The sequence below is a fragment of the Phoca vitulina genome, unplaced genomic scaffold (assembly GCF_004348235.1).
Source record: "Phoca vitulina isolate PV1807 unplaced genomic scaffold, GSC_HSeal_1.0 scaffold62, whole genome shotgun sequence".
NCBI classification, from domain to species: Eukaryota; Metazoa; Chordata; class Mammalia; order Carnivora; family Phocidae; genus Phoca; species Phoca vitulina.
Window position 1 is genome coordinate 2,435,172 of NW_022589765.1, and position 13,185 is coordinate 2,448,356.

At 37.5% G+C, this 13,185-nt stretch overlaps 1 protein-coding gene across 5 annotated transcripts in view; it reads left to right on the top strand.

Moving 5' to 3' along the window:
• The window catches only part of TENM1 (teneurin transmembrane protein 1), a 775,694-nt gene that overhangs the window by 499,499 nt on the left and 263,010 nt on the right, over window positions 1–13,185 (top strand). For 3 of the 5 annotated variants that reach the window (XM_032391374.1, XM_032391375.1, XM_032391376.1), the window contains one exon: window positions 4,773–4,925. The exons of 1 other annotated variant lie outside the window; for it this stretch is intronic. In XM_032391374.1, coding sequence (XP_032247265.1) covers window positions 4,773–4,925 — 153 coding nt within the window. The remainder of the gene's footprint in view (window positions 1–4,772; window positions 4,926–13,185) is intronic. One more of the 5 variants, XM_032391377.1, reaches the window with a different exon arrangement.

Below are 13,185 nucleotides of genomic sequence, written 5' to 3' on the forward strand. Positions count from 1 at the left end.
CCAGTGTTCCCAATGTGCCCAGCGTATGCTTTGAAGATATTTGTTGAATGAATTAATAAATACATCCCCATGGAAAGTACTGATATAGCTTTCTAGTGATGTATTGGTATGTCCCAAAGGTCAACATAATTTAATTTTATTGGTCTTAATATGAACAAAATATTATTTATTTCTAAGAGAACTCAAAGACTGGAGTTATTTAGTTACCTTAGTCTACCCTGCACATACTTTTTGAGTTCCTTTCTCTAATCAGCAGAGGGAGGTTCAGTTTGGAGAAGAGGAAAGACCATGTAGTCTTGCTTTGGTACGCATAGTCTATAGCAAGTAAGTTAACTTGCATTATGTATTCATATAAATATACATTATAAATAGCTTATTGCCTGGAAAAGATAAAGTAAACTCAAAAAATTATAAGCTTCACCGCCCTCAAAGGGTATTCTACTAAATGTGCCCACACCTCTTTATCTGTCTTGATTGGCTGGAAGCAGTCCAATTCATTTGATGGTGAAAAATTAATCCTTGCCTTATTATTGTGAAGTGATTCTCAGCACACGCATTTTTTTCTGTCATTTTTGAGTGCCCTCAGGAAACTGGCTTAACTTAAAGTGTATAAAATATCCCCCTTGATCTTCAAAATGAAAACTACTATGCCTTTTGTTCCTTATGGCCAATCTAATTTCACAAAAGTAACTGAACCAAGGGAATTCAACACATTTTTAATATGGCTTCTAACATCCATCATATTCACATTATTTGGGGAACAGAGTAGACCAAATTTTCTTAAAAAAAGAAAAAACTAATAAGCCTCTTTAAATGGAGTTAAACCAACCATACTTTGAGTCCTTTGCCATACTGTACCTGACTCAGAACCACTATCATTTGAGTTTCAGTGGTTTCCAATAATTGCAAGAGAAATTCATCAGGCAGCACTGGCCCTAATCCAAAGACAAGGGTAGAAACCAATTAAATGCTTAAAAGTTTTAAGGATAAATTAGGAGGTAGGTGTTAGAAATCTCTAGCTCCAACTAAAAGTGGATGAGTGATTTTTAAATAGGCTATCTGGCTAGCTTTCCTGTTCTCGGTTGCAAATCCATACACTATATATGAGTATTAGACATACAAATTAGCCCCTTTCACTCTGCCTAGGAACATAAAGGAAAATGTTAGATGGATTATGAACAGATCCACTTTTTTTTTTCCTTTCAGTCAGATTTGGTTGATGTTTAAAATTGCAATGAGAAAACAGATAAAAGGATTTCCACAGCTTCTGTCCTACTTACTGTTTTCTTCCAACATTATCTGCCCTCGGTGACCTCATTCACTCTCACAATGTCAGCTGTTGCCCCTGTGCATATATGATTCCCCAGTCTCATTCTAGCCTTAATACTTCACCAGAACTTCGAACCTCCAAAGCTCCTGGGTTGAGCATGACTATCTGGATAGCCCATTGGTGGGTGGAACCCAGCACCTCCAAAGATGAATTCATTATATTTCTCCCATCACCACACCCTGTCCCAAACCAACTAGTCATCAGCCAACAACTAGTTCAACTAGTCATCATTCAACAAACACATCTCCAGCACCAGTTATCTGTAGCTTGTGCTAGGCTAAGTACAGAATCCCTTAACTCTATTAATCATTGCCCTATGGTTTCAGTTACTCAGGCTCAAAACCTAAACCTTGAATTCCTCCCGTTCCCTCATTTTTTTTTCTATTCTTGCCCCCAGCACATTCACATGTGTGCATGAGCATGCAGGTGCATACACATGCACGTGCACACACAACTAGTTGCCAAACCCTGAGATGACATTTATGCAATTTCTCCTTAAGGAATCTCCTTCTTTGCATTCCCACTACCACTGCCCATTATTTCTCACCTAGGCTATTGCAGTGCCATCCCAATTTGTGTTCTTGCCAAATCTTTAGGCCTCCATTTCGTCTTTCTCTACACTAGTATTGCATTTATCTTTCCGCAAAGGGTGCTCTGATGATATCATTTCTTTACCTAGAAACCATCAGTGCTCCCCATTGCTATCAAATTAATCTTCCTAAAGAAAACTGATCATAACACTCATTTGCTCAGAAAATAGCAATGCCTCCCTGCTGCCTAATAAATTGAATCCAAATATCTAAGTGTGGCATTCAACGTCCTCCACAATATGGCCCTAATCCTCCCTTTGAGCCTTAACTTCCACTACCGTTTATACCTAACTATACTCCAGCCAACCCAGCAATTTCCTTTGCCTCAAATGCATGCTGTGCTTTGCAATGTCATATTTTGTTCAACCTGCCCCTTCACCCTACCCATTGCTGTCACCTGTCAAAGCCCTACACATTTTTCAAGGTTCATCTCTAATCCTACCTCATTAAAGCATCCCTAATCAGCCAAGCCAATTTTAATCTGTTGTTCTTTAAACCACTTTTTTTGAGTTTTTATTTTAATGCCAGTTAGTTAACATACAGTGTAATATTAGTTTCAGGTGTACAATTTAGTGATGCAACACTTCCACACAGCACCCTGTGATCATCACAAGTGCCCTCCTTAATCCCCATCACCTGTTTGGAACCCCCCCACTTCCTCTCTGGTAACCATTAGTTTGTTCTCTAGAGTTAAGAGTCTGTTTCTTGGTTTGCCTCCCTTTTTCCCCTTTGCTCATTTGTTTTATTTCTTAAATTCCATGTACGAGTGAAATCATATGGTATTTGCTTTCTCTGACTTATTTGCTCAGCATTATACTCTCTAGCTCTATCCATGTCTTTGCGAATGGCAATATTTCATTCTTTTTTATGGTTAAGTAATATTCCATCATATATATATCTATATATCACATCTCCTTTATCCATTCATCAGTCGATGGACACTTGGGCTATTTCCATAATTTGGCTATTGTTGATAATGCTGTTTTAAACATGGGGTTGCATGTATCCCTTTGAATTAGTGTTTTTGTATTCTTTGGGTAAATAACCCAGTACTGCAATTGCTGGATTGTATGGTTCTAGTTTTAACTTGTTGAGGAAACTCTATGCTGTTTTCCAGAGTGGCTTCCCCAGTTTGCATTCCCACCAACAGTGTGAGAGGGTTCCCCTTTCTCCACATCCTCGCCAACACCTGTTGTTTCTTGTGTTGTTGATTTTAGCCATGCTGACAGGTGTGAGGTGATATTTTATTCCTGGGTTGCAAGGGTGGTTCAATATTCACAAATCAATCCAACATGATACACCACAGTAATAAAAGGATAAGAAACATATGACCATTTCAAGATGCAGAAAAAACATCTGACAAAGTACAACATCCATTCATGATAAAAACCCTCAACAAAGTAGGTTTAGAGGGAACATGCCTCAACCTAATAAAGGCCATATATGTAAACCCACAGCTAATATCATCCTCAGCGAGGAGAAACAGAGCTTTTCCTCTACAGTCAGGAAGAAGACAAGGATGTCCACTCTCACCACTATTATTTAACATAGTACTACTGAAAGTTCTAGCCACACCAATCAGAAAATAAACCACTTCTTTTTTAGATTTTTTTAGATTTTTTTTTAATTTTTTATTGTTATGTTAATCCGTTAAAAAATATTTTGTAAGGATTATTTTATTTGAAACTAGAGAATAAATTATTTCTTTTAAAACAAAAATTCCTCTTCTCCCAGATGGCAAACATCATCGTCCATGTTCATTATAAAAAGTATCGACAATACATAAATCCTAAAGAAGAAAATTAAAATCCTCCATAAGTCCCCATGTTGTGAACATGTTGTGGTATATCCTCCCAGCCCTTTCTCTCTCCAGACATCAACATGTCTACACACACACACACATTATAGATCGTACTATTCATACTGTTAATAGCCTGATGTTTTTCATTTGATGCATCATAATTATTCCCATGCCAGTTCATAGTCTTCTGTAACATGATTTAATAACAATGTAATCTTGTATTATTTATAATATCATCAGTTATTTCATTAATCTCCTTTTGATGAATATTTAATTGATCATAACTTTCTACTAGTTTTTAAATGTTACAATGGATAGCCTTGTAGTTTGTACACATTCATAATTAACTCATAGATATGAAATTGTGGGCTAAAAGGGTAAGCCAAATTTTAAGGGTTTTTTGATAAATGGTGCCACATTACCCTCCACAAGGGTGGGTTTTTATTTTTAATACTCTCATGAAGAGTATATGAGAGTGCCCATTGCACTCTGATCAACACAGGTATTTTTAACCCTCTGATAGCAATTGAACCTGTATTGTGTCAATTATTCTGCATTATATTATAGTTATTTTATACCTGTATTACTTCCAACTCCTACCCTAATAAGCATCTATATTTTAACATCTGCAACAGCTATCATAGGACCTTATGCATACTAGGCACTCAGGAAACTGGCTTAGCGAAGGCCTCCCATGTTCTCGCGATAGCCTGTCCACCATTACTCTGCAGTTTCCATATACAAAGTAGAGTTCCACGACCAAGGGAAACGGGAAAGGAAGGGATAACAGTGTTAAGGAGCAGTGTCTAATCCCATTGTGGTTGCCTCACTAATGCCCCAACATCTACCACCGGGATAGCTATAGCCTCAACATTTTAACAATAGCTACTTAGAAAAGTAGTTACATGTATGATGTAGGTATAAACTCCAAGCTGCTTGGCCTAACTAAAAGAAATCTGGTCATAGCATTTTTAGGTGGAAAGGGACAGCTGGTTTAGAGACCTTCTCAGCAAGTCTGGAATAAGTTTATGTATGGCTTGTTTTCTTGCAGCAGTACATTTGTTCGGCCTGACTTGGCAGTTGCAACCAGTTGAAGGACAGCTCTATGAAAATGGAGTTAGCAAAGGGAACAGAGGGACCGAATCCATGGATACTACTTACTCTCCAATTGGAGGAAAAGTTTCCGATAAATCAGAGAAAAAAGGTACAGTGATCAAAATGATTGATTTATTATTGATTACTTTTCTTCTAATTTGGTCATTAGAACCAAAGCTGGGATGGTTTCACTTCACATTAAATCTCATGATCACTCAAAAGAAGTACTCTCCGTGGACAGAATAAATACATGTAAATGTCTTATGAAAGCAAATTTTCCTTTCTCTAGTGCCTTGAGTATAAACCAATTAAACTTTTCAAATATGTAGGCAATTTTGAAAATAGATAAATATTTACAGGATGGAGGTTTCAATACAATGGAAATTGCATTTCGCATATAACTACCCTGAAGCAACATGGGATTTTGATTAAGTTCTCTGTGTCCAAGTCCAGCATTTATATATAACATTTTACAAAGGGTATATGGAAATTTCTTCTGTTTATAATAAGAAAAAGCCTTTTATGCTTAATATAAGGGTGAATGTTTATGTCAAAGTGGGGGAACATGAATTTTTTTCTAGTTGGGGAACATGAATTCTTCGCAGTTGGAGAAAAGAAAAAAGTGCTCTGAGTATTGAATTGTTAAATTTAACTAACGTAAGCTTGAGCTACCTGACTTATTTACAATAAATGTCTCTCCCAACTCTCCAGCACTCCCAACATCTTATTCACATTGAGTGATCTTAGTCTCAATATACAAGTATTGAAAATAGCTGAAAGTTTCTATTATGATTTCTCTTGAAATAGGAGTCAGCACACAGGGACTCAAACAATGTAAAATTTCAGGATGTCAATTCCAAAAGCAGAAATTGAAAACAGAACATAGAGCCAGCACAATCCTAAATATTTTTAGGAGATCACATACAAACTGATGAATGAATGAATGACCCAAAGAAACCCTACCCTCAAGAAACTTAACATTTTATAGGGGTGATAAGACAGTCTTATTTTGGCTGATGAGTTACAAACAAGATATTTGGTTTTGTAGTTGCTTTAGTCACTAATCTTTACTTGTGCTTTTAGTGTCTTTTGGGGGTTATTTGTAGGGTTTGCTGTTTTGTTTTTGTTTGTCTTTGAAAATGTAATTCTCCTTTGGTCTACACTTCAGTAAAAATTCATGCTTAGGTTTCAGGAAAACATTATGATTTGTTCTAGTTTTTGATTCACAATGCAGCTTGCTTTACGTCCTCGTTTAGAAATACTGTCTTGAGCCTGGGCTGACCTTTCCCAGCAATTCCATTGTTGCTGCTGAGAGGGGCTGAGGGTCAGAGATGACAGAGGAAAGGGTCTGAGTACACTTGGACTCGAGGTTTCTCTCCCTTATCTTCTTTCCTACTCTTTGATTCCTTTACATGTGCAAGTGCAAGGTCCACCATTTTGTGCCTAGGGGGTTTCTTGCCATTCACACTTGAAAATCATGAGTGATCTGTTTGAGGAAAATGAAACACAAAGACAGAAGGTCATCACATAGTTGTTACCAGAGCGTACTCATTTGTTTACTCTTAATTCAGACATCTCTAATTCCCTTCCACAAAGTACAGTTGACCCTTGAACACCATGGGCTTGAATTGCCCAAGTCCTCTTCTCTACAGATTTTTTTCAATAAATACAGCACAGGACTGGAAATGTATTTTCTCCTCCTTATGATTTTCTTAATAACATTTCTTTCCTCTAACTTACTTTATTGTAGGAAAACAGTATATATAACATGTAACATATAAAATCTGTGTCAATCAACTGTTTATGTTATTGGTAAAGCTTCTGGCTAATAGTCAACTATTAGTAGTTGAGTTTTGGGGGAGTCATAAGTTATACAAGGATTATTTGACTGCATGGGGTTGAGAGGGAGGGGATGGGTGCCCCTAACCCCAGTGTTGTCCAAGGGTTAGCTGGAGTTTGCTGATGATGACTGAAATTTGTTGCATAATTAACCGTGTGCCAAGAATCGCTCCAGACATTTCACATGTATTATATCATGAAAGTAACATTATGGACCTCATTTTCCAAATAAAAAAAAAAAACAGAGACACAAAGAGGTTAAGTAACTTGCCCGAGGTCACAGAGCTAGAAACTGGCGGTCTGATTTCGGAGCCTTATCTCCACACTGTACTGAAATCCACACACGAAACGTATATGAAAGCCACAAAAGACACTTTACCCAATGAAAGCAAAGCCCCAGAGTCTATTCATGATGGCTTTTAGAGAAATGCTATCCAGCTATATTTTAATGTGTTGTAATGAGTTTCATAAATGAAAAACTATTTTTAAATTTCTGCTCAATTATAACGACAAACAGGCCAAAGCAATTTCAATTTAATACTTTATTAGGAAACATTAAGGGTTGGTGCCCATATATAGCAAGTTGTTATCTTAAACTGACCCTCTGTGGCAGTCTGAACCAAACCTTAACGGTAACTGCACATCATGGTTCTGCTGTATTAGGTCTTTACTGCATATCACTCAGTGAGTAAAAACATAGTTCCTGTTTTATAATGCCATGTGTATACTAAACCAAATCTTGCAGAAGATGTAACATACCTAGAAGGATATTTTCAACTGGTCAGCTGTATCCTGTTATGATTTTCTAGACATCACACACCCCATAAATACAGTTGTAGAAGCTTGTCTTAATGATGCTGTGTGCATTAAAATATAAAACTAAAAACCAGATAATCTTTTTTACATTGTTTTCCTCACTCTCCTAGAGGACTGGGCATTGTAGTGCTGTGGTTAAGATCCTGGACTCTGGAGTCAGACAGATCTGGCTTTGAACACTGACTGTGTCATTTCCTGGCTCTCCAGCCTCAGGCAATGAATTGGTACAACCTTGCTGAACTAGTATCTTCATCTGCAACACAAAGATGATAATAATAGTACCTGTCTCATAAGTTGGTTGTGAGGAACAAGTGAGATAATAGTTGTAAAACTCAGTGCAAGGCACACAGTTAAATTTAGCCGTAATTATTATTGGACCAAATGATTGGAAAATTACCTTGAGTTTATTGACATCCCACTAGGTACTGTAGATCCCGCTTCAAACTGCTATCAGCTTTTCCACAAATGATGGCCTTCTTGGGATTTAGATGTTTTCCCTTTTTAAAGTTTGAGCTCTCTTTACTTAACAATTTAACATCTATTATTTTGTAATCACCATCACCTTCATCATCAAAGTGATGGATAAATAGAATGGCACTGTAAAAAAAATCAGATTCTTCTGGAATTGGTTCCCCATTAACAGTAGTTATATATATCTGCTTCTCCTTAGGAGATTAAAGAATTTTCTCACAACTTAGTTTTCCAAATGAAAGAAAACCGAATATTTGATTATAGACATTTAGCATGCTAGTGTTTTATTTCTGAAATGTACTTGAATAATTTGAATTTAATTTCAAAAAGAAGACATAAGACACAATCACATATTGGAATCTATCAGGAAAGCCAGCTGTTGGTTGTTCCGTAAACATTTATAGAATTGAAAGCATTATACTAAAATAGCCCCTACTACCTTAGAAGCTTACCAACTAGTCATAACTCTTTCTCTTTAATAAACATTATGTAACAACTACTTTAAACAGAGCAGAGAAGAGAAAAAAGTAAAAGACTTAGTCTCAGACCTGAGTCACATAACATCCATAAATGGAACTAAAAATAATTACAATGTAATTTATCAACTAATATGGAATGTTAAAATCTTAAACATTATCAAATCCAATGTCTTTTTTTAAAGATGAAGAAACTGAGGGCCAGAAGGGTCAAGAACACACAGAGGGATCTGAACTAGACCAGAGGACATTTGATGGCACCTCTTCTGTTTTCTCATCTATTATTGAAATAATGTAACACAGACTAAACATACAAATTGCTAAAGACATTTTCTAAGGAAATACCAAAGACAAAAACTGAATGGGTAGGGAAATTGATTTTATTCAGGCTATTGCAATAGGGAAAGCATTCTAGATCGGAAGATCAGAGTGTCTGAGCAAAGTGGATTTTGCCTTAGACTTTCTAGGAGGAGTGGATAAGGAACGTGTGGGATGATTTACAGTTGGGATTATCTTGTACTCAGGGGAAGTCTCAGTCAGCTGAGCAGGAAATATCTATGTCCGTATCTGGCTAGTTGAAGGAGAACAAATAGTTCTAATCTCAGCTAATTATTTATGAGACAAAGAACAAGCAATTGGAGGGTCTGTATCTGGTCGTTCATTAGGCTCCAGCAAAAGGGGAAGGGTCCATCTTTGGCCTTGTTATAGGCCAACAAAGGAGTCTTCTGCAGTTCTTATGGGAGCATGAGAAAGGGTAGACAGAGCGCCATATCTAGTAAGTCATAGGGGAGAGGGTTTTTAATGGGGTTATTTTTGTGTTTTGCTTGTTGGCTTTGCAGTAAGCCATTTCCTAAAACATAAAAGAGTGAGGGGGTTTTGGAAGACAAAAAGTTGGGAGGGTTTCTTAACCAGCAGTTTTCCAGGAGCATAGGGCTCAGGTAAAGTCCAACATTGTCAGCCATCATCTGAATAAGGAAGAAGTTTATCAGGTAGTCCACGGTACTGAATTCCTGCAGGTTGGATGCCAAAATAGAGCACGAGAACAAAAAGGGGGGATGGAGACACAGAGCTAAAGGATACTCAAGTCAGCTTTTATCTCCTTTATAATTTTTGCGAAAGTCTGGGCTTAGGGGAAAGCGGCATTTCTCTTAAATTCATTCTATAAGATCTGTCTCCACAAAGTTGAAGGGGGGGAAAAAAAGGTATTTTCTAGTTCATTGTCTGTTGAATATATGACCATAGAAATAACATATAGCTGATTGATATGACACAGCATACAACCTGTCATGAAGTTGCTTTAGCCCAGACCAAGCAATGACTAGAGCTTCACCTCTCTGTGCTCCAGTTCCTTATCTGAAAAAGGAGGGAGTTGGCTTTGTTCAGGCTGAAAAATAATTTTTCCTCTAATCTTCTAGGTTCTTGGCTGCTGAATTAAAAAAAAAAAACAGATTAACAGGGAAGGAGAAAAACAAGTTTAATAACATGTACGCCCCTTTCATACACAGGAGAGACCCAGGAAAATGGAGTAACTCCTGGAATGGCCCAGGCCACCACCTTAAATACCATCTCCAGCTAAAGACAGAAGATGTTCAGAGTGGGGGGAGCCATCTATAGGAGGCTGTCAGGCAAAGCACAGTGAGCTAGAGTATGGCTGGTAGGCAGATTTAAGTCCTCTCCTTCTCCACTGATGAGTTTCTAGAGATTTAGGCACATCTTCGTGGTACAGAGAGGTTGACACCCTTACACATGGTGATTTCCCTTATAAATGTAAATGTCTCCTCACAAAAGGGGAACCTCTACATGGTTTTTCTATGTCTGCTGTTTCTTCAAGATGATCCTTCTGTCAAAGAATCATATTGTGAGGGGCAAATTCTGCTCTCCTCCAGCTTTAAAACTTTTAGGGAGTGGAGGAAGGATAGTGGGCAGGGAAACACATTTTGCAATTTATATCTTACCCAGAAAGCACAAATGAAAAACAGATAAAAGCCACATCTCTCCAGATAAAATAGGAGGGGGGTCAGATTCCTGCCACACTTCCCCCTGCCTTCCCCTTTCCTTTCTTTGCCCTCCATTCTCCTCCCAGCTGCTAAAGCTTTGTAAAACAAGGGGTGATACTCCATGGGACTGGCTTATCTCTAAGGTCCCCTCCAGCTGTGTACATTATGAGTCCGTGAATTCAAATTCTGCAGTTAAGGAAGAACAATTAGCCATTCCAAATAAAAGTGGACCTGTTTTTGCAAAAGGCGTGTACACTCCTGGAAAATGGTTGAAATGTATGTCTGTAAAATGTGTAATCCCCTTTGCCATTTAAATCACTTGCAGAGAATTCTGTTGTAATTCAAATAATTAATTCCCAGTTTTCTGCCTTATAAGTTTGGATTTTTGACATGTATGTAACAACAGTCTGCACTTAAAGAGCATTTACAATTTCAAAATAATGTCTTTTATTCACATACCAGTTTTATGCTGTAGCAGCTATTGTTACCCTTGTTTTACACTTAAAAAGGAAAACACAAGAAGGTTAAGAGACTTGGCTTGCGTAATAGCCATAGCTACATTGGGTAGCTGAAAGGAGGATCTAGTCTTTCCTTAGTGTTAGCTCAAGACCTTTCTTTGAGCCTCTTCCTTCTTCTTTTAAAACTTCTTTTCTCAAGGCCAGTTGTTTAAGTAACAGCTGTCTTGATTAAAAATCTGCATGCATACAGTCAAATGTATATCTTTTCCGTAAGAGTACTTTGCAAATCTTATATTTCCCTTCAAAGACCTGAGTTCAGCGAGACTCTCCTCCTCAAAGCAGAACACACACACCTTGGGAATGGAAAGTTAACAGCCCAAACGTACCTTTCATGAACTTTCATTGTAGACGTAGCTAGAGAGGGGTGTGTGTGTGTGTGTGTGTGTGTGTGTGTGTTGCTTGTTTTTTGGCTTTGTTGTTGTTGGGGTGTTTTGTTTTGTTTTATCTGTGGCATATTTGTTATATTGGAGGCAATTTATTCAATGACAATTGCAGACCATAAATAAAAGCTTGAATTTCAGATTTACTTGTAGTTTCACTGACCTTTACTTTGCAGACCCAGCCAGTAGGTAAAGATTCATTTTGTGGTACAAAAGTGAAGAACTGCACCAACCCCACCCAGGTAATCACTGTGCATTCAGATGGAACATAGTCCTGCAGTATAATTCTGTGGTTCTTCAATATTGGTTCATAGGACATGTGGATATTAAAATGCACTCAGCTGCCCTTTGAGTCAACCCATAGTTTCAGTATCTTTTACTTAAAGGATATTAGAGCCCAGGACATTGTGGTAGAATTGGGAATAATTCATATAAGCACAACAAACCACATGAATAAAATAGTAGTAATGCACTAACAAAGACAACAATGTTGGGAGCGTAACATTATTATTTTTAAAGATTGATGGCAAATTACAGTAAATGTTTCCTATAATGCTATATAGATGTTTCTCTAATACATGGTTTCAGGGGGCCCAGCTAGAGTGTTGCAGCTTGTTTTCAACTATATTAAATCACTTTATCAATATACTTCAGTTTTAACAAAAGCTTTTCTAAAGCATACTGGAGACCTGACTTCTAAAACAGATTTATGGAAAGGGTTCACTATGCTAAAAGGCAAACATATTTACGGTATAAAAAATTCATGTTAAATGTTCTTGGTCATATATGTTTAATGTTTCCTTCTTGTTTCATTTTAATCCTCATTTTACTTTTGTTTGTTTGTTTGTTTAACTAAATAACACCTTTCCTGTGGAATGTATCTACCTCGTGGTCCTTCTAGCCTAATAGTATACATCTGACAGGGGCGCTAAGTGGTGTGCTATGGAATGGCATATTGATCCTCCTGGAATAGTCCTTCTAAAGCTAGGGGATCTTCCCAGAACATCTTTATACTATCATAGTTTTTTTTAATTTTTTTAAAATTTTATTTATTTGAGAGAGAGAGGCAGAGATAGCGAGAGACAGCATGAGCAGGGAGGAGAGGGAGAAGCAGGCTCCCCACTGAGCAGGGAGCCCAGTGTGGGGCTCGATCCCAATGTGCGGCTCGATCCCAAGACCCCGGGATCACGACCTGAGCCGAAGGCAGACGCTTAACTGACTGAGCCATCCAGGTGCCCCTACCATCATAGTTTTTTGAGAGAAACAGTACATTGTAGAAATTTACCAGCCATGTGTGTTCCTAATTCTGTTGAGTATCTGTTTATATCTTTCTGCCTATATTATTTTTGGAGGAAGTTCAAACATTTACTAGCTTTTGCATAAAGTCAAAGGTGATTCTCGTATGTAAAATTTGTTTTTGTTTTTTTGTTTGTTTGTTTGTTTTAATTTGTTTTTGAAAACAAAATCTTAGAGTTCCTGCATTTAATGCACACAGTTCCTGTGTCCATTATATATCCCACCAAAGGTATCTTGACCAGAACTGTACGTAGATACCATATTCCCATTGCCAGTGGCTCAGAGAGCAGGAAGAATAAAAGCAGAAAGTTAGATTGTAGGAGAAATGATTCTTGACTACCCCAGCCTTTCCATGAAAATAATAGCAAGGGAAGAAAAATGAAATCTTAGTATTTACAAGTGTAGAAGTTCATGATTTTTAGTGCTATATGAGTCAAGATGCTATTTTAACTGTACTAAGTACTATGGAACGCTCACAAATGAAGCAGAAGACATAGCTTTTGCCCTTGAGAAACATCCTATTCAACAGGAGAGCTGGAGGAAACACGCATACATGCACACACAATGCAAAATAAC